Here is a 27,569-nt window from a genome sequence, read left to right as displayed (position 1 = left end):
TGGATGAAGTCTTAGGTAAGGAGTACAAGATGAAAATAAATAAGTCCAAAACAAAAGTAATGGAGTGCAGTCGAACGAAGGCAGGTGATATAGGAAATATTAGATTAGGAAACGAAGTCTTAAAGGAAGTAGATGAATATTGTTACTTGGGTAGTAAAATAACCAACGATGGCAGAAGTAAGGAGGACATAAAATGCAGACTAGCACAAGCAAGGAAGAGCTTTCTTAAGAAAAGAAATTTGCTCACTTCAAACATTGATATCGGAATTAGAAAGATGTTTTTGAAGACTTTTGTGTGGAGCGTGGCATTGTATGGAAGTGAAACATGGACGATAACTAGCTCAGAAAGAAAGAGAATAGAAGCTTTTGAAATGTGGTGTTATAGAAGAATGCTGAAGGTGAGATGGATAGATCGAATCACGAATGAAGAGATACTGAATCGAATTGGTGAGAGGAGATCGATTTGGCTAAATTTGACGAGAAGAGATAGAATGATAGGACACATCTTAAGACACCCAGGACTTGTTCAGTTGGTTTTTGAAGGAAGTGTAGGTGGCAAGAACGGTAGGGGTAGACCAAGGTATGAATATGACAAACAGATTAGAGCAGATGTAGGATGCAATAGTTACGTAGAAATGAAAAGGTTAGCACAGGATAGGGTGGCATGGAGGGCTGCATCAAACCAGTCTATGGACTGATGACTCAAACAACAACAACTAGCAATCCACCACGACCTCGTCTGTACAGAACTGTTATGACAATTTGTTTGCTGAGGTTCGAATCCCGGTCGATTCTAAGTTGAGATTTTCATCTAAAAAAAAAAAATCATGTGGCGTCAGGAAGGGCATCCGGCCTTAAACCCCCGGCTAAAACCACAAATGATCGAGCTCGATAGCTGCAGTCGCTTAAGTGCGGCCAGTATCCAGTAATCGGGAGATTGTGGGTTCGAGCCCCAATGTCGGCAGCCATGAAGATGGTTTTCCGTGGTTTCCCATTTTCACACCAGGCAAATGCTGGGACTGTACCTTAATTAAGGCCACGGCCGCTTCCTTACAACTCCTAGGCCTTTCCTTTCTCATCGTCGCCGTAAAAAAAAAAAAAAAAAAAAAAAAAAAAAAAAAAAAAAACAGAAAACCAAACCATGAGCCTGGGTGGCTCCAGCAACTCCAGAAATAACTGGGATAAGCTGAAGAAAGTTTTTGGGAATGAGTAAGTTGAGTGGAGCTGGTCTTATGATTCCCTACCGGAAGTATGCTTATGTTTCGTAGATAATATACAGAACGTATAAAACCGTTCTAGGAGTATAATAAAAGCAAAGCTAAGTCATCTCCGTACAGGCCAGGAAGGCCCTTGGAGGGGTGGAAGGTAAAGGCTTCCACTATCCGTAACCTCGGCACTTGACGGGGAAGAGTGGTTAGCTCTACGCCCGACCGCCTTTGCCCCCAGGAACTAACCTGGTACTCATTTTTGGTGTAGGCTAAGTGAACCTCAGGGCCATGTGCACCTCCGGAAGTGGAAATCTCGTTTCTTAAATTTAACGACTTCCGGACGGGGATTCGAACCCACGTCCTTCCGGGCGAACCGAGCACGCCTTTACCGCCTCGGCCAGGCAGCCCCTTCTATAAAAAGAGCATCCAGAGTTAAGAAAAGACTACAGGCCTTATGGGCCTGCTGCCTTCCACTGTTGCCATACTCGCTCACTCACCGCGGCTCGGACACTGCTTGTGAAATACAGTGATGACATAAAATTATACATCGCTTGGTACAGCTGTTGCAAGACTAATAATAATATAAATGCCAGATTATCTCCAGTCATTAATGAAATTACAGTCATAAAATTTCGTTTTGCCATAACGTTTCTAAGGATAATAGCCCACTGACTGTAACATTCGAAATAGAGTAAGAGTTTGAACATGCAGGGATGCGGACAACATGTCCAGAAACCGAAATGATTGTATTGTTTCTTATATCTGAGAAAGTTTCATGATCGTTGTTGCTTTACGGGAGCCCCCAGAAACATTTTATTATTAAGGCAAATACTGTGTGGTTACAACACAGGAAGCTGACGGCGAGATATCTCTATCTCGGTGATGTATCCTTCAGGTCATTTCAGATAAATTTACTCATAAGTGACAACAGATGCAAGGGCTTCATGTTTATCACAAAATACTATAACTTAAATATTCTTCCGCAACATAAAGTACAGAATGCTGAATGACCTATTCGTATGATTTCTTAAAATCAGGTAGTTCGGGGTTGCTGTTTACGGAAGTGATGATTGTGTTCAGAGTTGGCGGTTCATCTCAAAAACAGAATTCATGAACAGTGCGCTGTATTCCACTTCTGACAAAATCATCGTATTTAATGAGTCTGGAATTACTGCGAATTGACTTTTTCCTTTCCCGCTTCTTGCTGGGACTCTGGAGTGGCCCTTCGCTGGCTTCCTTCCTTATTTTGAAGACGGAAGACCTCGAAATTCCTAAAAACTTCAAAGCTTTATCTACTACCCAGTTTACACTTCGTCCTGGATGCTTTGTTTTCAAATATGAAAATGAATTAAGCACCATTTGCCGTACCTTTCTCCTGACAAATTCACTACTTCTCCTTTTCACACGTTCAGCTATAATTTAAATGTATTACTCGCTGATCGATTATATAAAATACTAAACAGACAAAAACAATACACGATACACACAACCAAAAGCAATGCAATACACGGAAAATGAAACACAATATACTGTATTTATAACAAAACACTATGCGCCCGAGGAAGACGATCACTTCACTCTGCCGAATATCTCCCTTACATAAGCAATCACTGTAATGAGTGACACACACAAAAAGGGAAACATGCCGCACTGACCTCACCAATGATGATTCGCAGTGGTTAAGCTGAGTTATTACACGTGTTGACTACTGTACACACTTCCGCACTACACGCTGAAATGTGGCGCGCAATGCGACAAGCATGGCCGGCTGTTCCGTGTACTGAACCGCATATACGATATTTAGAAGGATAAACTCAAAGATATCAAAATGTTTACACATCTTCTTCAGTATTGTATGGCACAACCAATGCTTGTTTCATAAGAAAAAATATACATTTTGTTAGGAATTCATTACAATTTTTATATACATGTAGAACTAAAGTGGGTAACACCAATAGAAGTAAAAGCCCACAAGGCCTGTAGTCTTTTCTTAACGCTGGATGCTCTATAGGAGTATAATAGTTTGTTTAAAATTCATAACAGGGAATGGCTCCATAAGGAATGGTATCAGTAGCATCGCTCGTACCTCAGTTACTTTCATACTGTTAAAGCCTATGATGAGACTGGGACAAGTCAAAAGCCTAGGATGAGACTGGGACAAGTCAATGAAAGTAACAAATTTGTTTTAGCTTATACCAGAAGACATCGTGTACTGTCAGCACTAAGTCTCGCCAGCAAAGACAGACCTCCAAGATACTGTACACTTCTTGTGTGAGGAACCTCTCTTTCATCTTTCCTGTGTTACTATCCGTTACTTTAGCTTTCTCTTTTCTTTTTGCTACCACTTTTCTCCACACCTGTGGGTTCGCGGGTGCGAACTGCGTCGCACATGAGGATTTGGCCCTTTCTTACGGCCGAATGCCCTTCCTAACGCCAACCCTATATGGAGGGATGTAATCACTATTGCGTGTTTCTGTGGTGGTTGGTAGTGTGGTATCTTGTCTGAATAGGACGAGTAGAGCGTTGAAAGGACACATACATCCAGTCCCCGAGGCAGAAGCGATTAAAATCCCCGACCCGGCCGGGCATCGAACCCGGGACCCTCTGTAGCGAAGGCCAGTACGCTGACCATTCAGCCAACGAGTATCCGTTACTTAAGCTTATACCCTCGAAAAGTCTCTCTTCTTGTTTGTGTTATTGTTACAAGGGGGTTAATATCAGGCTGCTTTCCTTCAAACAAATCACCGCCAAATTGGCCGAGTATACTGATGCTCTCTTGCACAGTACATCCACTGCAAAGCTGCATATTAAGATATATAATGTTAACAGTAAATGGACACATAAATGGATTCGGTTTCATACTTTCGTGTTTGTGATAAGACTTCTGATTTGGTCATTCACATAATCTCTACAATGAACGATTAGAGTCTGGGAACTGCAAATACACCATTTGTGCCGTGCGAGATGCGAATGCAGCATGTTTTCCCATGCTTCATAGGATACACGATGAATTAGAGAAGTATCAATATGATCATACTTTTGAATTATACTGTATGATACAGTAGTCCTATAAGTGCGCAAAGAGCAACCCTTTTCCAGTAAGAATGGTCTCCAGTCGGTCGGTTTACCTGTGAGTGGGGGCAGTAGAATAACATCCTCGGTATCACCTGCCTGTCGTAAGAGGCGACTGAAAGGGGGACCATGAGCGTGGGGAGGCGACCATGGTTCCTCTAGCTGAGTCTGACATTGCTTCCACTTACTTGTGTCAGGCTCTTCGTCTTCACACGTCCTATCCGACCTCCCTTGGTTAACTTGTTTTTTTTTTTTTCCGACCCCGACCGGACTGTATTAGGTTTTCGAGGCCTAGGGAGTCTCATTTTCATTCGTGGCCCTTGCCTTTCTTTCGTCGATACCTTCATTCTTATAAGTGTTGGACTTCTTCCCATTTTCCCTCTGATTAGTGTTAATAGAGGATGGTTGCCCAGTTGTACTTCCTCTTGAAACAATAATCACCACCACAGCACTTTCGGTAGGGCACAACTGATTTTCCTAGATAGCGGTGCTACTAGCTATTTCTTTCCTTGGTAGTTTGAATTCGTATCTGTTAGCTTACAGTTTTTGGTGCGTGCAAATTTTGTTACAAACAATATTATATTTGGTGTTGGGAAGGCCCTAATCAAAATGAACAAACATATCAGAATAAAGAATTTGTGAATAAATAATCGTTGTTTCCAATAATTTATACATTCAGTCTTTTAAAACATTTCAAAATGTTATATTTTAATAAAAGAACAATTTCAAAAAGAGGTTCCGTATCTAAAATAGCTTACTTGTAGAAAGTACCATCTGCATTCATTGTGCCCGTTGATGTGACTTGTAGCACTGCGCCCAACCGACAGTTAAATTACAAAATGGTGTGTAAAAATAGGTAAAATTATACAAGGTCCAGTCCGGCTCTTTGGTTGAATGATTGGGGTAGTGGCCTTCGGTACAGAGGGCTCCGGGTTCGATTCCCGACAGGGCCGAAGATTTTAACTGCGTATGGTTAATTTCTCTAATTTGCGTTCGTCTTAATTCACATCTCTTCATCTACACACAACTAACACCCCACAAAGGGTTGGCGTCAATGCACCAAAATATGTATTGTTGACCCTAAAATTGGGCCGTTTTTGAATGTTTACTGACAAACTGAAATGTTTAAATTCTGGTAAGATATACTGATCGTTTGTTGTTAATGTTTTTAATAAAATTTGCACCATTATTCAATTATTTACACTCCAGATCAAGTTAATCATCTCTAAGATGTTTTTCTTGGCCTCTTTGTTAGCGTCGCATAAATACGGAAAATTGCCTAACATTACAAATGCCGTGTGGCCTCCGGAGAGGCCTGGTGCAGGTCTTTCGAGATGACGCCGTATAGGCGACTTGCGCGTCTGTGACGGATAGGGCCCTACCTTTGATGAAATCTAGGCCTAATGCTGAAGACGGCACAAACACCCAACCCCCGAGCCATACGGATTAATTAATGAAAGTTAAAATTGCCGACCCGACCGTGAATTGAACCCGGGGCCCCTTGGACCAAAGGCCAGCATGCTAAAACCATTTAGACATACAGCCAGACATTGCAAGTGTTGAAACATATATTCGAATGGCTATAAGCCTCCCTCCGCTTCCCTGCGCAATTGTTTTCGGGAGGGAATTAGAGGTATATTGTTTTGATGGCCTTTGAGTCTCTTTATTTCTTTATTTCAAACTCGCCACCACCATATCTCATTATCTCAACCGCCACAATCCTTCCTATTTTCCGAAATACCGGAATTATTGCAGCAACCAACATGTCGAAGACAATTACGATGCACCAAGCAAAAAACCACCCCTAGGTAAGGGATATAGGACCGTATAGTTCGGAGGTCCCACCCTTCAATTCCACTTCGGGCGGCGCACGTGTTCGGATCGGATGAGTGTTGGTCTGTGATTTACGTCCTGGTAGTTCTTCACATCAGTGTTCAGACTTATTCACCTATCCAGCTGGGCATTACTCTCGCGTCTTCACCATATACCCATCCCTCACCATTTTACTCACTACAATACAAAACCAATCAATACTGATCTGCATTTCGGGCAGTCGCCCAGGTGGCAGATTCCCTATCTGTTGCTTTCCTAGCCTTTTCCTAAATGATTTCAAAGAAATTGGAAATTTATTGAACATCTCCCTTGGTAAGTTATTCCAGTCCCTAACTCCCCTTCCTATAAATGAATATTTGCCCCAGTTTGTCCTCTTGAATTCCAACTTTATCTTCATATTGTGATCTTTCCTACTTTTATAAACGCCATTCAAACTTATTCGTCTACTAATGTCATTCCACGTCATCTCTCCGCTGACAGCTCGGAACATACCACTGAGTCGAGCAGCTCTTCTTCTTTCTCTCAATTCTTCCCAACCCAAACATTGCAACATTTTTGTAACGCTACTCTTTTGTCGGAAATCACCCAGAACAAATCGAGCTGCTTTTCTTTGGATTTTTTCAAGTTCTTGAATCAGGTAATCCTGGTGAGGGTCCTATACACTGGAAACATACTCTAGTTGGGGTCTTACCAGAGACTTATATGCCCTCTCCTTTACATCCTTACTACAACCCCTAAACACCCTCATAACCATGTGCAGAGATCTGTACCCTTTATTTACAATCTCATTTATGTGATTACCCCAATGAAGATCTTTCCTTATATTAACACCTAGATACTAACAATGATCCCCAAAAGGAACTTTCACCCCATCAACGCAGTAATTAAAACTGAGAGGACTTTTCCTATTTGTGAAACTCACAACCTGACTTAACCCCGTTTATCAACATACCATTGCCCGCTGTCCATCTCACAACATTTTCGAGGTCACGTTGCAGTTACTCACAATCTTGTAACTTATTTATCACTCTATAGAGAATAACATCATCCGCAAAAAGCCTTACCTCCGATTCCACTCCTTTACTCATATCATTTATATATATAAGAAAACATAAAGGTCCGATAACACTGCCTTGAGGAATTCCCCTCTTAATTATTACAAGGTCAGATAAAGCTTCACCTACTCTAATTCTCTGAGATCTATTTTCTAGAAATATAGCAACCCATTCAGTTACTCTTTTGTCTAGTCCAATTGCACTCATTTTTGCCAGTAGTCTCCCATGATCCACCCTATCAAATGCTTTAGACAGGTCAATCGCGATACAGTCCATTTGACCTCCAGAATCCAAGATATCTGCTATATCTTGCTGGAATCCTACAAGTTGAGCTTCAGTGAATAACCTTTCCTAAAACCGAATTGCCTTCTATCGAACCAGTTATTAATTTCACAAACATGTCTAATATAATCAGAAAGAATGCCTTCCCTAAAATCACTCCTTGTCTAGTTTTTTTACACATGTGTCATCAGTTCTCGATCGTGTTTCAGATATACTTAAGAGTCTGAAATTAAAAATTATTAACAGCATTTTCCACAGCCTATAGTAGGTTAACGAATTAACAGATTCGATTTTGTAAACAAAATATTCAGCCTTTAGTTTCGAATTTTTCAGTGTCTTACTAGATTTAATCTCGAATAGTTGTCGTACATTCATGTTTGAAGATTAAAATTATTTAAAAATAATTCACGGTAATAAAATAATCTAACGATTAGAAATTGTACACCACAGGGTGGGCATATGCCATGTATAGGTAACTGCGTGTTGTTGTGGTGGAGGGTAGTGCTATATGTGGTGTGTGAGTTGCAGGGATGTTGGGGACATCACAAACACCCAGCCCCCGGGCCATTGGAATTAACCAATTAAGGTTAAAATCCCCGACCCGGCCGGGGATCGAACCCGGGACCCTCTGAACCGAAGGCCAGTACGCTGACCATTCAGCCAACGAGTCGGACAAATAATTCACGGTGACAAATTTTTTATCATTTCGAATTTTGCTTCCAGTAATTCTATCTTTCTTAGGGCCATTTTCTCCAAATCGAGTTAAACCTGGTATAAATTAAACCCGTTTAACTTTAATACCTTGCGTCCATGTTCTCCACCAATTTCTGACACTCGTTTAGTTTAAACCAGAGCCGTCTACATAAACGGGCGAGCTGTCGTTGACGCTAACGTTGGCTGCACTGAAGGAATAGTCGAAGGCATGGTCGATTGGAATTGGCCAATCAGAGCCAAGTAATTCAATGACCGACATTTTTGTAATAATATCAGCTGTTTGTGGAAAATTAATGATGATGATGATGATGATGCTTGTTGTTTTAAGGGGCTTAACATCGAAGGTTATCGGCCCGCAAATTAATGCTATCGTACGTAGTGAATAAAGAACAAATTCGGCGGGATATTAGCTTTACTGATAAATAAATTGTTTACATTTGTGCGAAGTGTTGTGTCATATAATTTTACCTATTGCTGTCTACAATTTCTTTTATTTCTTATTTTTCTCTGTCATGCTTTACCATAAACAAGTACCGTGGGCCTAATACGTGTCTTTTGATGTCTGTATTGTCTTACGGAACACACGGGAACGTTGAAATATTAAAATCCTGGTCTTTCAGCAATAGACCTACGGTATTCCTTTCCTCAGAAAATCAACATTTATGTGAATTTCAAGTAAACAACTTCCAAGCATGCTCGGGATCTATCTCCTATTAAAATCCATCGCCCTCGGCCGGGATCAATCTCACAAACCTTGGATCCAGCAGACAGACCACCGAGGATGTATTATTTGGAGATGTATTACTTGATTCTATATTCGTTTATAACATAACCAAGTTCGGGGTATGTCGTACTGTATGCATAATACTCTTCTCCCTATTGCATTAATATTTCTACTGTGGTATGCTGGCAATAGTTACGATGAAACATTCTTAACTATAATTTATTCTATTACAAGTTTACTAGCAAGCATGAAACACTTTGTTTTTCTGATCCTGTACATATATATAATCTAACGATTAGAAATTGTATACCACAGCCTCTCCTACCCTGCCGATCAACATTCTGATGGTAAAAATATTTCCGATGAACTGGATTCGAACCGTCTAGTCGCAAATTCGGACGATATTGGCCTAACGCTTCAGCGACGACAGCCACCAGACACCGTATGGAGAGCGGGCGTATTACACGACTTATGTAGGAATATTTTTATGTTTCACATTACAGTATTCATACCACCAACAGTACTTTACAGTAGGTATATAAAATTATAAGGAGACTGCAATTTAAGGTCTGTGGTCCCCGTTGTTAACAAGAAAAATGCCTGCTGCATCATATCTTAAAACAACCAGAATCATTGCTTCTAGCGAAATAGCATTACTTCGTGCAGTTGACGTTTTAAATGAATCCTTCTTCGATACTAGACAATCCTTGCTGTTCGCTTATGAATTATAAATCCTTCAAAAAAAAAACTCCGTTACATCCGATTTTCCAAGATTGTAAACTTTTGTTGGAATGCGGCTTCTTAACCTCACTTGCACATCAAAATTATTTCCTATTTAACCAAAGACTTCAATAAATTCTCCCATTTTTCTAATGCTAATACTAGGTTATAATTTTAGTACGTTTTCTATTAAAGTGCTGCAGTACTGGTAGTCAAAACTAACCCTTCTACTAGGAAAATCACAGATACGTTAATAAAATGTCAAGAAGGTTGAATATAAACAGCAGTTTAAACCAACAATATAGAAGTTTTAACTTTGAACTAAGTTTAAACTTGATACAAAGTTTAAACCAATATGGGGAAAATGAATGTTAGTTTAAACTCAGGCTTAAACCAGATTAAAATAAACTTAATTTAAACTCATTTGGGGAAAACGGCCCTTAACCTGTTTACCGTCCAGGGTTGGTTTTCCCCTCGGACTCAGTGAGGGATCCCACCTCTACCGCCTCAAGGGCAGTGTCCTGGAGCGTGAAACTTTGGGTCGGGGGAGATACAACTGGAAAGGAGGACCAGTACCTCACCCAGGCCGCCTCACCTGCTAAGCTGAACAGGGGCCTTGTGGTGGAGGGGGGAGGGGGGACAGACCAGGAAGAGGGAAGAAAGCGGCCGTGGCTTTAAGTAAGTACCATCCCGGCATTTGCCTGGAGAAGAAGTGGGAAACTACGGAAAACCACTTCGAGGATGGCTGAGGAGGGAATTACCCTTCGAGTAACTGCATTTGTAAAATCCTTACCTGAGCCTGCCAATTTAAAAAAAAAACAAAAAAAAAACGGTTCAAACCTCGGGCTCAAAAGCACGAAAATAAAGACCCGCGAAGATAACCTATAGCCCTATGAAAACCCAATAGACGTAGTAGAGATTCAGAGGCACAGACATTTGAAGGAAAGAAACCAACAGATGTGGAGTACTTTTTCTCTGTCAGAATCATTTTAGTTCTTTATTTCCCCACCTTTGCAGTATATAAACGCTGAAATGAAGCAAAGTTATTTAAAATCGTATTCGGTCTTCGCAAATCTCACCATCGTACCGTTTCGACTTGTTAGAACCGGGCGAGTTGGCCGTGTTGTTAGGAGCGCGCAGTTGAGAGCTCGCATCCGGGAAATAGTGGGTCACTGTCGGCAGCCCTGAAGATGGTTTTCCGTGGTTTCCCATTTTCACACCAGGCAAATGCTGGGGCTGTACCTTAATTAAGGCCACGGCCGCTTCCTTCGCATTCCTAGGCCTTCCCTTTCCCATCGTCGCCATAAGACCTATCTGTGTCGGTGCAACGTAAAGCAACTAGCAGAAAAAAAAAAAAAAAAAAAACTTGTTAGACCCTAATATTAATAGTTATAGTTTGATTGTGATTTCACGAGTTATTTACTCTTACATTACAACACGCCCACAAGTTTCATGAAAACTTATCATAAAAATATATAAACTACAATAATAACAAGTGGTCGGAAACAACGTGAACCGACTATATGAGCGTTAGAGCGTTGGTCATACTGATAGGTAATTTGAAAAAATTACGTCGATATCTCGTGCCGTTGTCATTTTATCAGCTGGTCAGATCCATTCACGCGCGAATTCAACTAGGCTTTACTAAATCTGCACGTGGCTTGGTCGGGCTTGAGAGCCATGCCGAAGTAAGACATCAAACACTAACGCGCCGTGGGTTTCAGCAAATGCCACCGAAGCATGTTGTGGGCCGAGCCTATCAGTAGGGAGGTCCTTGCTCAAGTCCCTCCACTAGAGAAGTTTATTTCTTCTAATGACGTTCTCAAGCCAGTCATAAGCCATGTGCAGATTTAGCAACACCGCCTCGCAAAGCTCATCTGAAATCTTCCGCGAAGCGATCTGACAGGCTAACTTCAGCAGTAAGGTCTGTTGACTGCTCGTCATCTCATACGACGAGGGGTGATGGTACTCGGAAGTTTTAGACTACGACGCAGATCGTCCAGGGCCACGCATTCCATGTGTACCACAGTAAGATGACCGCCACAAGTACAGAACGGGGAGCGGGGGGGGGGGGGGGATCTGTACTTTCTACCAGCCAGGCAACTGTACTTGAAAGAGCATTGTCTACTGTTTGTACTTTTAAGTATGCAGTACGAGCATTATCAGGAAGCACTTCTCAGTGCTAGCTAGCTCTTTTAGAGGTTTTATTTAAGGAGGATAAGGATGGAGCAGCTATCCATCCCAGCGAGACCGGACGACTACGACTTCAGGGCGGCGACAGAGGATCTCCAAGTGAGGCTGGTCTCGGAGCTCCCTCCGAACTTAGACTCCCGGCGTTGATGGTGCACAACCGGTGGGGGAAGTACACCCACAAGAAGGCGATTGTCATAATCGATCTCCTTACAGCGATTGCGAAGCACATCGGAGGGGAGACGATCACCCAGCTCGTCCACGAGGTGATCCCTGGCTGGACTGTTATCATCCGCCCTAAGGTCCTAAGCCGTCTCCGCGCCTACGAGAGCCTGGTGTCCCAACATTTCCAGGTTGTCCGGCTACCAGAACTCAGAGAGCAGCCATGAGACAACCACCCAGACGTCATAGGGGGTGTCTACCGTCGAGACGCAGACTGCCAGGAGGCAGAGGAATGAGCAGGTGGGAACGGACCCACGCTTCTTGGCTCCCGCAGAGCCGAGGACGACGGCGGCACTCCCGAGCGCCGCGACGGTGCGATCCAAGTTGATTTGCTGTACTTCACGAAGTACACTCAGACCAATAGGCCCCCAACCAGGAACGTCCACCACCTGCCCGAGCCACCGAGGGAAGGCTCACCACCTGGGCGCACACCACGAAGACGACCCGGACGGCAGAAGGTTGCACGGAGACGGACGCCCTCGGGCGTTCAGAGACTGCCACGTAGGCTCGGCCTGCTAGCGCCTTGTTCACGATGCAGACATCGATGTGCGCCCCCAGGACATGGAATGCAACAAGATGCCAGCAACGACCGACGCTGCCAACCAAGAGGAGGGAGAAGCCGACGCTGCAGCGGGACCACCCGCTACCCAAGGGTCACCAGGCCAGGAGGAGGGCCACCAGGACGAGGCCTCTTCCCCCGCTGAGCAGAGACCGCCGCCCCCGGACAAGAAAGAAGAAGACGACGCCGGCCGACCAGGCGCAACCCAGGACTGCTCCCAGCAGCCAGTCAGGAGAGAACCTCAACGGGTAGCGGGAATCAGGTGAGATCGAAACGTCCCCCTCAGCAACTCTTGCAGTGTTTCCGCTGTTTGAGGTGGGGCCACCGGCAGCAAAGGTGTGGGCTCATAGTGAGGTGCAACCGTTGTGGGGGTGATCACCACTACACGGTCTGCGCGGCACTGAAGGAGGCGCCGGTGAAGGCCAACTGTGCGGGGGGTCACCCGGCGGGCTTGGCCTCATTCTCCGGGATTGGAGACCGGATACGAGGGACCCCAAGGAGGTAGCGCTGTGCGGCGGGCCCTAGTGGTGTAACGTTCCAGACGTTACAGTGTAATTATGTTAATTTTATTATATGTAATTAATTCAGGAATTTAACGTCATGATATTTATTTTGGTATGTAATTGTATTATAATTCATGTTTAATCATTTGCTCACTATCATTTCATTACTTTGTAACTACGACTTGTAAACGAGGGCTGAATATTCTAATATTCACTTAGATTCTTGCGACATTGGTTTAAAATTAACTTGCAGTAGATTTCCTCTATCTTGCAACATCACCGAGGAAGGAGGAAGGACAAATTTAGACATCAAGTTCTGGGAAAGCGAGCACGTGTTCACGCGTCCCAACGTAAGCTACCGTATTTCGACCAGAATTATTCAAACTGGACAACGCCTATATTTTCAAAGGAGCGTCATGTTGCCATGGATAATGAGTGAATGGACCAATAGAAGAACAGTTAATATCAGAGTTAAGACCCGTCAACTCTAATATCTGGAGTGGGGAGAGACATGTCATCTGATTGGACCACGTGGAGCGACCTGTAATTAGCGCCAGAGAAGGTTATAAAAGGGCGTGTTGGAGCTCGTGGCTTCATCTCTTCAACTTGATCTCATCTCATCTTGCATCTTGGATCTTCGACGTGACCTGCTACTTAATCTTCTTCGTTTGATTCTGCAGTAGTATTCTACATTAATTTACCACGACGTGGTACTTAGAAATTCCGAATGAGGGGTGTATAGCCACTCTCATCAGGAAGTACGTACAGCTCGGCTACAAGACCGGTTTGAACCAGTCTAAGTCAATAGGTAGTATTAATCTAGATAGAAATGGAATTTCAGAGAACATTTTCAGTAAAATTGGAAGGATTCTTAATTGAGTATCCTCTCCAAATAACCCAAGGTGGTTCTGCTAACTGTGACTTAGGGCTTATCTCCAATATACGGGATGAAGCATAATAGGGAGTGCTAGTTTTGAAGTCATCTTCCAATTAGTGGTGGGTGCAATTTGCAAGGCAGGAATGGTATTTAGCTGCAGATGAAGAGATCTCAAAGACGACCGATGATGTTCCCGCTACAAGGATGGAAGCTTCCCAAGGACCAGCAGAACAAGACTAAATGGTGAGCAAGCGAGTTAAAGATATTGCAAGTTTTCGCGAAGTAGAGTCATTCAATTCTTTATTAAATTCATTTTTTATTTTACATTCAGTTCCCGTTAAACCGTCGTCATTTCTCTTAAATATAATAAATAGTATTTTTCTAGTTCACTTTAATTAATCTGCCTTAATTAGCCTTTTGATTTTGATTTCTCCTGCTTAATGATTAGTGCACTATCACCCCACCCCTGTGATAAGAGTCCGTCCAAGCTTGATTATAAATTTTTATCTTTAAGTCTTCAACTTAAAGATTGGCGCCCTTAGCTTGAATGGTTGCATTTCTCATTTGATGATGTTCTCCGAGAGGGGAAGTCACAGTGGTACTTGACGCATGGCTCCGCAACCGGCAAGGCCCGCGCTAGTCACGGCAGTGCCCAGAAGGACTGATCCCTTGACAACAGGAATGGCGAGAATATGGATCATGGCTGGTGCATGATACCTTTTCTCTACTAACACAAACACCTGGACCTATCCAGAAACCACATCCTTGCATGAGCTATCATAATTTGTCAGGTTTTACATGTAGGCTCTTTCTCTTTCCGCCTATGTAGTTTTCTTCTGACCCTTAATACCACGCCTTAACACCACATACCTAACAAAAACTCTGGCCTTGGTAGCATGTTTGACATGGAAACAGGCAGATACTCCTTGTATCACTTCTCACTCTTCCCTGCTATCTCCTTCTTCGTAGAAATAATAGCATGTCGGAGATAAAGTAGATTCAGTGGATGCCACGCGGGAGGAGCGGGCTTCGGGGGCCCCCTGAAAAAAAAGTGGGTCTCGGCCCACAATTGGCCACGGCCGGTCCGTGGTTCAACTGCTCTGCACTCCGACCGGCCAACTGAGCAGAGGAGAGGTGGCCACGGCTCTACCGTATCTCTACGCCTCTGCATTCGGGAGACGGGACAGGGCTGGACCTTACGGCTGGCCCCAACCGTCGGCTGTCCTGAGATTGGTTTTCCGTGGTTTGCCATTCTCCTGCACTAAGGCGAATGCCGGGACAGTTCCTAGTATAGGCCACGGCCGCCAACCCCCTCACCTTCTCCGCGCACCTCCTTCACTGTGACAAACCTCTCGGCCTGAGAGACGGCGTCACCGTCTAAAGAGGTCCGCCTCCGCTTTCAGGGGAGGAATGAAAACATTTGAGTAGTAGTAGGATGAGTAGGAGTAGTTCCTTTAGTAAGGAGGAGCGTGTTGCTGTACTATGGCCGATACGAAGACGACATAATACCACTGCTTCTCTCCTAGCAACCCGAAGGGAAGTCTTCCAGACCTTCATGATTTATGAAACAATAACCCTTTTTATATATTTTTTTCTATAGAGCAAAATGTGAAATTCTCTCCCATTTAAAAAAGGTAGCCATTAGTGACTATATTGATATTAAAATTTCACAAGTCAGACTTTCTTCAGCTTATCCCTACAACCCTAATTTTTAATTTCTGGACTCGCTTGAGCCACTCAGGCTCACTTTGGTTTTGGCCTGAGGTTTAAAGTCGGATATCTTTCCTGACGCCACGTGATTTTTTTCAAGTGGAAATTCCAACCCAGGATCCACCCTTCGATCCTCGGTCGTCTGGGTGGAAAGTCAGCTGCTAAGCCACTGCGCTAATTACTTCCCCCCATTAGCATCTCAAAAATGATACGAAGAAATAATGTCTTACAACATTATGCCGAAAAGCAACATTTGGTACTTACAGCAAAACATAACAAATAAAGGAGCCTCATCTACGCGTTTTGTTTTTCAGTAGGCCCCTACTTCACCAACATGCCAGATATATACTTTAATAGTACGCCTACTAAATGAAATATATTTTGGCTATAATAACTTAGCAAACTTCAAAATATTATCAAAGTTATACATAAATACATTTTTATGCCGTGATTTTAATTCATAACTTTGTATATGTAAGTTGTAAATAAATTACATTCACATTTAATACATAAACAAGGGTAAATGATTACATTTAAAATGTGACGCTCGATGGCACACTTTCTAGTTTAAATAATCAATTTTTGATGAACAGATAGAAATATTTTCACGTTACCGAGCCACTAAAGGTTAAAGATATCAAACTTGTACACATTTTACACAATTATAGAGAAAAATGATTCCTCCATTTCTAAACAAATGACAACTTTATCTCACACCGCACATAAGACCGCTATGAAATTACTTTCACTTAATCCATTGAGCTGTACGCTCAACATACACATACATTTTTTTTTTTAGAAAATCTATTTGACAACTAAAAACAGAGTTTTTTTTCGCTAGCTTTTGTTTTTAGAGGACCTCCCCACGAAAAATTTACAATTCTCACGCTCCCCATCTGAAAAGAAATCCTGGGTTCGGCCCTGGTTCCGACGACGCGAAAACAGCATTCTGAAGGAATAATACCTTTCTACAAGAAATAGTCTCCATTACTGAAACCGTTTTTATCAACTGGTCTACTTCCGACCCTGGTCTAAACTACAGTGTAATGGAAATACGCCGACGTATCGTAACAGGTCCGACCTCATCCCAAAAATCCAAGGTGATCTTTCGAGATGTTATCTTCGCTGTCTGGGAGGGATTGGCTGAAATTAGACGCTATAATGTCTCTCTCACATAATTTCCTCTTGTCCAGCTCACTGGCTGAATGGTCGACGTAGTAGCTTTCGGTTCCCGACCAGGACGGGGATTTTAACTTCGTCTAGTTAACTCCGAAAGTCAATTTTCATTATTTTAATGTTATGATCAAAGATAATATTTCAGACTGGAGCATAATTGGATAGAGTTTTGATTAAATACTTCATACAGAAACAGCTATTTATTTCCTTTTCTATAATATTCTGGCATGTGATCTGTATCAACGAGAAATGTGACTCATTACGAGAGGCAGAATGTGTGTGTGCGTGTGTGTTACTATACCCCCAAACATCAGTAGGCGGAATCCTCTTCCTCTTGTCCTCTTGATAACCCAATTGCAATCCCATCCCCGTACCCTGTATGACCGGTAATTATTTTACTTTATTTATTTATCCATACATTACACTGAAGTGTTGTACATTGAACGTTTGATATATTATATCAATGGACGTAATGTACAAAATATAACAATGGTTCATGTCATTTATTTCCCCACTTGACATGTCATGAAATTAACAATTTATCATTTTAACAAAATTATGCAGGTTCTAAACTCAAGATGAATGAAAAAAAGTTATTTAGGACGATCATAACAAAATGCCACAGATAAATTAGAACACAAAGAGGAAAAAAAAAAAAAACATTGTAATGAAACGTACAAAAAAAGCAAAGCAAAGTCATCTCCGTACAGGTAAAGGCTTCCACTTCCACTATCCGTAACCGCGGCACTGGATGGGGTAGAGTGGTTAAACGAACAAGGTGCACTTTAATATTGCCTCTACAGTATGGTAGGCTATCTGTTTGGGAAATCGTGTAGATTTTAAAGGTTTCATAGACATTATTGTTATCGAGCGATTTGGCCGTGTGCTTAGAGGCGCGTAGCTGTGAGCTTGCACACGGGATATAGTGGGTTCGAACCCTACTGTCGGCAGCCCTGAAGATGGTTTTCCGTGGTTCCCAATTTTCACACCAGCAAATGCTGGGGCTGTACCTTAATTAAGGCCATGGCCGCTTCCTTCCCACTCCTAGCCTTATCTCATCGTCGCCGTAAGAACTATCTGTGTCGGTGCGACGTAAAGCAGATTTAAAAAAAACACACATTATTTACTGCATTTTCATCCATATTGTTTCGAAATCAGAAATCAGGACTCAATCTACGGCGGATGAAATAAAATTAACTACCTGCGTTCATATCAGTCGTACAGTATAGGCCTACGGAACAAAAAATTAGTTGGTTTTTATTTCTTCAATGCTGATGCGCATTACTTTATAAGAAGAAAAATTACACAGACGGACTATCAAATAATGATGTTCAAAAAATGATTAAAAAGTATAGGTGGTGGTAGTACAATACACAGCACTAAAATATTATTATCCTTTTGCATTTATAAAGTGTAGGTAGGCTAGTTGTGTAGATCGAGAGAAATAACATTAAAGCAAGTTTTAAACAGATAATTAGTTTATATGATAAGGGGATACCAGACTATAAAAATAGACATTTTATTGACAATTTATTTAACATCCTTTCACATTTATGTGAAGATAAAATTGGACAGATGCAGAATACCGTACTTACCTCTATATTCCCCATAGTCTGGAATGCTGTGAAAACAAACATGAACGCAAACCCCAACAAGATCACATTTACGAATCTTCTGTCGCACCCCATGTTGTTATCCAGGTGAGCGGACGTATTGGTTTACGTACTGAGTCTGTCGTGTTACAACCACAACTACTGATGCCCAACTGCTCTATTCATTGATACCGTACCATTCGTACGTGTAGCCTAGTGTGGAAAGTGTTGTTACATGATAAATTTACAAACATGAGCGATTAGAAAGATATGATACGCTACTAATATTGTTCACATAATTCTTCTAATTAGGGCATAGCTCAAATTAAGTAGTGGTGTAACTGTCAGTACCAAGCATTAAATAATGTTTCAGTTTTCAATAACGTTGTAAAAAATGCTTTCAAGATTATGCAGAAGAACTTTCACGATTAGTTGAATTTAATGGTATATCTCTATGAGAAGATCCTTGAAATGTTATCGAATTTAATGACACTAGTCGACAGAATCTTCAACGATATATATCAATTATTGGCGGAAATCGATTGTACTGTGTGTTCGATAGTACTGTACAGTGGAAAAGAGTGAAGAAAGCGGTGTTTTCCTCGGACTGGTACGTGTAAAATGCTACACAATCACTTTTCATTAAAATTAATTGAATAATTAAATGTGTAGCAGTTAAATTTATGCGCCGTATGCTTAAACGTTGAGTTTAAAATCCATGTATGCGTGTTCATATGTCTAGTTAATAGGATGAGATCATCCCTGCCATTATGATTTCTGTAATGGGCTGGGCTTATCTTGTTTGATTAGTTAATCTAACACTCGATTTGCCTTGATGGTAGCTCTTCTGTTATTCAATAGGAGCATGTTTCTTCCTGTTATGATAGGGTATGTGAATCATTTGTCCATGACTTCCCTGTGTAAAAGACTGTGGAAAAGTTTCCTGCTTAGACTGTGGATTGTATTTTGAGCTAATATAAACAAGTGTGTGCTTCTATTTCAGGAGGAGAACGTCAGAGAAATGAGTAACAGAAGCTGTAGGAACACCTAAAGTGGATAAATTCCAATGTTGTTCCCTTTCATGTAGCATATTATTGAGTAAAAGCAAATAATCTACCTCACCTGGCCTTTGACATCTGCCTGTCAACATGAAGAAACAGTTCTTCAGGGTGAAACAGCTTGCTGACCAGACATTTTCAAGGTGAGCTAATTACAGAAAGCATATAATAACTATCAAGGGAACCCTGTTTACCTGTTGTCAATAAGCATATTCGGAAATTATTAGTAGTTATGTGAGATATAAATTTAAATCATTAATCAGAAATGTTGCTCCTACCTGAGAAGTTTAAAAGGTTTAAATATAATACTTTGAATGTAATTGTCTATCAAACTTCTTATGGAAGATTATTGTCAGCTATTAGTAAAGATATATTACAGAATGGTATTTTATATAAGCATTCATTAGCAGTGTGTTTACAAATGTTAGCACTACAATAACATACGCAATATATTTCGTGTTCATAATCACAGTAGTTTACTGTACACCTGACGTGCAGTAGAACACTTTTTATCCTGTTACTTTTCCATGGACAATAACTAATCTCATTTACATTGATGATGATGATTTTTTCCTTCAAAATTAGCATTTCGTGTTCCTGACCAGGTGATGAGCAAGAGGATGTCGACAGTAAGAATTAATTCTCTCTTGACAACTTGAGAGAAGATGAAGTACGACATAATGATTTAATGATCTGTTCGCTGGACTAATATTGGTACAATCAGAAAGGAACATGACTGAACTGAAGACAGTTGCTAATAGCCATTGGGTTATTGTGTTCTCCACAAGTTGCATTAACGTCCAAGGGCTCAACCACAGGACAGTATGGTGGAAGTTATTTAATCTGACTTCAACATCATGACTGCAACAATATTGATAATAATCTACGCCACTGTAAAAGAGACTTCACTTTTTTCCTATACTGGTAGTTACTAATTTTTGGTAAATTTTTTTTGGATGATGGGTGCTATTTCTTTTTTTATTTTTTTATTTTATATTATTTTTTTTTGCCAGGGGCTTTATGTCGCACCGACACAGATAGGCCTTATGGCGACGATGGGATAGGAAAGGCCTAGGAGTTGGAAGGAAGCGGCCGTGGCCTTAATTAAGGTACAGCCCCAGCATTTGCCTGGTGTGAAAATGGGAAACCACGGAAAACCATCTTCAGGGCTGCCGATAGTGGGATTCGAACCTACTATCTCCCGGATGCAAGCTCACAGCCGCTGCGCCTCTATGTGCACGGCCAACTCGCCCGGTGTGCTATTTCATTGTCGTGATGGATGCTTAGTAACACATTGTCGGAAGTATGAGGTTGAATTTTTGTGGAATGTCAGATTACTGGCCTGCTTTCATTACTCGTACCGAGCGAAGCAAAATATTAGTATTTAGATTACATTTAGTTGTGCGTGTGTGTTCAAATTTCACCATTGGTTGAAAAGACAGATCAGTCAGTCACCATTGATCTGTATTTAGGGCCATTACCCAGGTGGCAGATTTCCCATTGGTTCTGTACCTAGTCTGTTCTTAAGTGATCTCAAAGAAGAAATTTATCAAACATCTTCCGCGATAAATTATTCCAATAAATATTTCCCGTTGGCAAAGTTTTACCTGGTACTATGGAACATTAGTACCACGAGTCACTGTTTGCAGTGCAGACATCTAGGCGCAATAAGACTGTCATCTGTTTCGTTCTTGTGGATGACGTGATCACGTGCTGCACAAGGCTGCCAACTTGTCAACTTAGGAACTAGGGAGAAATTGATTGGTGAAGGATAATGACAAAGCCATTGGTGTGGATTGGTTACGTGCGGTTGTGTAGGTAGCGCCTTAAGGCCGAGACTGCAATGAATTTGATGTGACAAGTCCCCATCAATGACTGTGTTTTTATTCTGCTTGGGATGGTAACAATGTATTTCTCTTAATTGCTGGGAATGATGTCTTATCTGATTACAAAGGTGGATCAAATATAAACGGGAATTTGAATGTACCACTACTGTTAGTAATAATTCTGAGGCGGGGCTTTGCCAGGATGTTGGTGGGAGTGTCTGAAGAAGGGGTTTGTGTGCGCGAAACAGTGGAGAGCTGGGCTGCTTCAGTACTCCATGAGTGAACAAGAGGTGCACGCAGAAGGAACACTTTCACAGACTTGAGTTTATGAGTGGGCTAAAAATTTTGTTGCAGGAAGAGAAGCTGTGGAAAATGAACCTCAAGAAAGGAGACCGCGAACAAACATCACTGCAGACAACATTGTTGCCATTCGTGACGTTATTGGTGAAGATCGGCAAATAAAAATTCCGCAAATTGTTTTAACCATAGGAATAATTTACGGAAGTGTTCAAACCATCATCCAAGATGAACTCCACTTCACAAAATTTTCTGCCAGGTGGGTTCGTCGTCTCCTCTACCGGGAACAAAAAACTTTACTTCAGGTAGTTTGTCAGAGACTCCTGCGTCACTATGAGGGGAAGGAGAGGATTTCTTGGGTCGTATTGTGACTTGTGATGAAACTTGGGTGCATCATTACACCCCAGAGTCAAAGCAAGCAAGTATGGAGTGGAGGCGAAGAGACGAAGCAGGTCTGGTCAAGGTCAAAATACGCCCATCTGCTGGAAAGGTGCTTGCAACAGTTTTCTAGGACTCTGCGGGCGTTTTGCTGGTGGATTTTCTTCACGAAGAAAGGACAGTTAATGCAGCCTATTACTGTCGCCTCTTGGTTGAAGCAAAAGCTGCGTATCACAACAAGCAACGCCGGCAACCGATTCGAAATGTCATTCTTCTCTATGACAAAGCTGCATACTGTCGCTTTGACGCGGGAAAAACTGCAGGAAATTCACTCCGTAGGTCCAGATTTATTGCCCTGTGACTACCATTTATTTGGACCACCCAAACAAGACCTAGGTGGACAGCGGTTTAATGATGATGCAAGTGCAGAAGAGTTCGTCCGCAACTGGCTCTTCTTTCTGTCAGGACGGCATCAAAAACCTCGCCAATCCGGTGGAGAAAATGTGTACCGAAGGCAGGACATTATGTAGAAAAGTGATCTCTATATGTGTATTTTTTTGGTTGATGCAATAAATTTTAAAAAATAATTTCCATTTATATTTGATCCGCCCTTGGGGAGAAGTTAATTGCTGTAGGATAGTGAAGAAGCCATTGGTGTGCCTACCGCAGAGCTTCAAGGATAGCATAGAGCTCTGCTGTGTACACACTATAGGTTTCCGGTAGAGGAAAAAGAAACTTCTTATCAACAATGAACGTGCAGCCTACTTTCCCTTCTGCCCTTGAACCATCCGTGTAATAACTGAACCTGGATATGGGCTAACAGTGGACAGGAAGAGCCTCCGATAAATGGAGGGGTCTGTGTTCACTTTTGGGCTGGGGTGCAGATCCAGGATGATTTCAGGTTGTATTAACCATGGAGGTACCTTACTTGGTCATCTAAGAAGACAAGGAACTGAAGGTACATCAAACAGTCTGTAATTGTTATCCAAGCTTATACCAACCGGCTGTGTTGCTCGTAGATAAGTAGCGTACAGCCGACAGTTTCCATTGTCGAATGCTCAGGGATAGTTTGGGTGAAGTGGCATCTGTCGCAAAAATACTATTCAGTTTCACAAGGATGCCTAGTCTTGCTGATCCATATTTTGTACTGCCATAGTCTAACCTGGATAAAATATGTGCTCTATAGAACCGTAGGAGCATTGTGCGGTCTGCCCCCCCCCCACATAGTGCATTTAACTTTTAACTGATGCATCACAATAATTTACTGTAGAGTTTGAGGGATGTTCCACTATTCAACACATTGCAACAATTTATTAAATTATAAGAAGAACGGTTTTGACTCCCATGGAGTCATCATCAGTTCTTGGTAAAAATTGAATTAAGGGAAAATCTGATAACAATCATCATAATGAAAAATCCTTGCACCTATAGGTGGTTGCATGGAAATACATCATTGAGTTGATATATATAACCTTGAAATGCAACATAGCCTACACTTGGCAAGGAGAACTTGGAGCTTAGAAAGTTCCCAGTTCTCCTTGCCAAGTGTATGTTGCATTTCAAGGTTATACCTACCAACTCAATGATGTATTTCCAGGCAACCACCTATAGGTGCAAGGATTTTTCGTTATGATGATTGTTATCAGATTTTCCCTTAATTTAATTTTTACCAAGAACTGATGATGACTGGTCTTCTTATAATTTAATAAATTGTTGCAATGTGTTGAATGGTGGAACATCCCTCAAACTCTACATTGTTGGTTAAACGTCAACACGGAAATGAAGATTGTAACTTACGACAATAATTTACTGCCGAAAAGGAACCCAAGAAATCTGTATGTATATGTCAACTACAGGAAGAGTCCCCCCCCAAATAAAGCTCAGAATGGAGGTGAAGAGTGCGCTTTCGGTAGAAGTGAACAAGAGAAACCTTTTCATTTGAAAACCAGAAGTCATATTCTAAGTCCACTGTTTCACTCTCCTAATAGCTTGCTGTATGTTGCTCTGCATCTGCCCTCCTTTGTGTGCTATAATGCAGAACAAAATCGTCCACATATAGTGACAGTACTACTGCTGAACTGCTGAGCGACAATACCGTTATATGGCCGTCGTGAACTGAGTGACACTGAGAACCGACCCCTGTGGGTCTTGTATTTTCCTGACATGATATTGTGAATATGTCCTCCCTACTCAGAGACAGGAACAAAGGAATCGTAATAAAAACTGGCAAGTTACTTCGGAATTTCCATTGATGCAGAACTATCGCCATGTGGTGTCATAGGCCTTTTCAAAATCAAAGAAAACGGTCACTAAATGCTGTTGTCAGAGAAATGGGTCCTGGATAGAACTTTTCTGGCATACCAAGTGGTCAGTGGTGGAGCGGGCAGCTCAAAAACCACATTGGTACTTGGACGAAAGTCCTCTTTTCTCCAAACACCCCATAAGTTGGCAGTTCACCATCCTTTCAAATACAGTAGTTTACACAGACAGTTAGTGAGACAAATAGATCTGTAACTTCCTGCATATTTAGGTTATTTGTCAGGCTTGAGGAGAGGAGTTACTATTCCCTCACGCTACTGTGACAGAAACTCTCTCTCTGTCCAGATTCGGTTGAAAACCCCAAGAAGATATAAAAGGCTATCCTCGCCGAGGTGTTTCAACATCTGGTTATGAATATTATTTGGTCCGGGAGCAGTGTTCTTGCAAAATGCCAAGGTGCTGCAGAGTTCCCACCCTGTAAAGGGCACGTTATAATCTTCTGTGAGTGGCAAAACATAGATAATGGCATTCTGCCTCCCGCTTCAGAGCACGGAAATTAGGATGGTAATTCCCGGAACCAGACTCATCTGCATAGTGACTTGCTAAATGATTAGCAACCGTTAACGTCCATTAATTGTTTTTGAATTTCATTAATTTTTTTTAAATTTGTGGTTGTAGTAAATATTGTCTAAGTTTTTGGGTTTTCTCTAGGAAGTGCTCACTTAAGAATATGATACATGGAAAATTGTTTGTCTGATGGTAATGAATTTGTTATATCATTGCTGGGACAAAACCTTCTATGTGGTAATATTTTTGGATATATAGTGACCCGCAGCACATACATTATGAATGCCTTGACAATATTCACACAATATTGCACCTTAGATGAGAGAACCTTACCAGCCAAAGTTCTAAGCTAAAATATTTCACATAGGAGGTTTTGTCCCGGCAGCGATGATATGTTATAAACACATATATTCGTAATGTAGGACTCAAGTTACAATTTTTTTTCAACCACCCCAAAAATAAGTTCTTATTTTTCTAAAGCAACTTTTTCTCAGCCCAGGAAACTTGGACCGGGCGAGTTTACCGTGCGGTTAGGGGCGCGGAGCTGTGAGGTTGCAACCCTCATCCGGGTTTGAATCCCACTGTTGGCAGTCCTGAAGACAGTTTTCCGTGGTTTCCCATTTTCACACCAGGCAAATGCTGGGGCTGTACATTAATTAAGGCCACGGCTGCTTCCTTCCCACTCCTAGCCCTTTCCTATCTCATTGTCGCCATAAGACCTGTCTGTGTCGGTGCGACAAGAAGCCACTGGCAAGGTTTTGTTTTGAAGCACTCAGTTATGGTTATCAGAAGCTATAACCACTGTAACCATACAGTGATACTGAATTTATAAAGAGTAATATTGATAGGAGTTTGTGTGCACGCTGGATTACAGTAAGAGTTTTGCATGACCTTAACTTTTGTGATCATAAGCCATGGGACCTCCATTTTTTATGGGGAATGACTTGTAGGATAAGACATTTCCTTTTTTTTAAACCCTCGTGCATTGGCCAGGAATCAACCTGACTGCCTCGGTGAGAAGTGAGCTGCGATCTACTGGGATTGTTTCTATTACATCTCATTGTAACCCGTATTTCCTGCAGGGTTAGGAGTTGTAAGAGATATGGCAGAGCTTTATAGCCAGATTCCCTTCTTGACGACAATCATTAGATGAGAAATGCTGCATGTAAATGTGGTGGTGGTAATTGTCGTGTCTTGTTGTGTGCTGTATACAAGTGTTGAAGACGACTGAAAGACCCAGTCCCCAAGCTGTAGGAATCCACTTGTTAATGTAATTGTGTTGCAATTCTTGGAATTCCCAAACATGACTTTCCACGAGAATAGTGCAAGCTACAGACCTGAAACTTGCAACATTGAGATCCTCTCCTCAAGGTCTATTATTCATATTATTTTGATGCATCAGTTGCCTTAATCTTGCCAGGTAAAATAAAACATTACTAAACTAAACTAAACTAAACTTACCTTCCACCCTGAATATTCCTTGAGTGTTTGGATGATTTAAATGTAATTTCAGTGCAGTTAAGTTGCTGTGAAAATCATGTTACGTCTATTTGTATTCCGCTACTTGAAATGCCGATTCTTCTTCTGCACACGGGAGATAAAAAAGGAATTATTTACATTACATGTAACAAACTTTAACATCTTCATTTTAGATGAAAATCCGTATTGACTATAAAATCAAGTAGCGAATATTTAATAAATTAAATATTATATTTAAGCGGTTCGCCTATTCAATACATATATAAAATTTATTAAATCTAGTACGTGCTTCGTCCCCTAGGGGACATCATCAGCTAGAATAAATCATACAATGTATCAGATACAAAAATTATATTAAGTTACTAGATTGGTAAGACAAATTAAAAAGACTTTTAGGTATACACAAGGACATTTAAAATAAATTATTAGCAAACTTTGTTAAAGTTTAAAGTCATATAGTCAATAAAATTGGTATGAATAGTTCATTAAAATTCTTGATGACAGAGTTCATGGAAATTAACAGTTGTATTCGTAAAATCGTAAGATAGACATTGATGCGAATAAAAACATTTGATCTAAAATATTTCTTGATAAAAGATCCTTGCAAGGGAACTCTTCATACTGTCATATCGAAATTGACAGTGAAATTTGGTAAAGAGGATGAGAGGTCCATAAGAAAGCAATGTACAAAATTTCAGCTGCCATTTCGATCTGTAAGGTCCTGAAATCGATACGGAAATGTCTAATAGAATCGCACATGTTAGCATATAGCTCGACGTTGACAGCCCTGGTGACCAGCTGAAGCAACCGGGTTACCTTGAGCTTTCTGCGCTAGCCAGTTGACACATGTTCCTTTGAAAGAGCAATCATGAATCTGGCTAATCGTCTAGAGTATGCTTTACGTTATTGCCGTGTAAAAGGTTTCTCCTCTTCTCATGAAGTAACTTCAGAAGAAAGTGAGATGGGTTGACATATGATTGAACTAATTGAAAATCATCCCATGGGTGCCAGCATCGTCTTGGAGTCGTGTCTGGAGAGAAATAGTGACAGAGAATGTGATAGTGGAAGCAGCGACACCTCATCTGCATTATCTGAAAGAAAAGGCAGCACACCACTGCCAGGGACAAGATGTGTTACTGATCCGGTTTTGAGCCCCGAGTCTGATTCCTGTCAATCCAGTGAATAGACACCGCAGTCACCTAGCAAATCTACTAATTCAAGCTATGCTTCCATTCCACAGAAGAAAGTGAAATAAACTATAGATCTTG

The 27,569-nt window shown here is 41.4% G+C and overlaps 2 protein-coding genes across 2 annotated transcripts in view; one reads left to right on the top strand and one right to left on the bottom strand.

Annotated features, from left to right (window-relative positions):
• LOC136863701 (UNC93-like protein MFSD11) overlaps positions 1-18,619 on the bottom strand; it is a 248,886-nt gene extending 230,267 nt beyond the window's left edge. Inside the window, exon 1 of the mRNA XM_067140062.2 lies at positions 18,441-18,619. Within this exon, the coding sequence (XP_066996163.1) occupies positions 18,441-18,533 (93 nt within the window). The 5' untranslated portion in view covers positions 18,534-18,619. The remainder of the gene's footprint in view (positions 1-18,440) is intronic.
• A 570-nt stretch (positions 18,620-19,189) lies between these two features.
• LOC136885432 (rho GTPase-activating protein 44) overlaps positions 19,190-27,569 on the top strand; it is a 382,026-nt gene continuing 373,646 nt past the window's right edge. The window contains exons 1-2 of the mRNA XM_067157983.2: positions 19,190-19,325; positions 19,441-19,638. Of these exons, the coding sequence (XP_067014084.2) occupies positions 19,586-19,638 (53 nt within the window). The 5' untranslated portion in view covers positions 19,190-19,325; positions 19,441-19,585. The remainder of the gene's footprint in view (positions 19,326-19,440; positions 19,639-27,569) is intronic.

This window comes from Anabrus simplex, chromosome 1, assembly GCF_040414725.1.
Source record: "Anabrus simplex isolate iqAnaSimp1 chromosome 1, ASM4041472v1, whole genome shotgun sequence".
Lineage (NCBI taxonomy): Eukaryota > Metazoa > Arthropoda > Insecta > Orthoptera > Tettigoniidae > Anabrus > Anabrus simplex.
The sequence above is the reverse complement of the archived record's forward strand: the minus strand, read 5'-3'. Positions and strand labels throughout refer to the sequence as shown.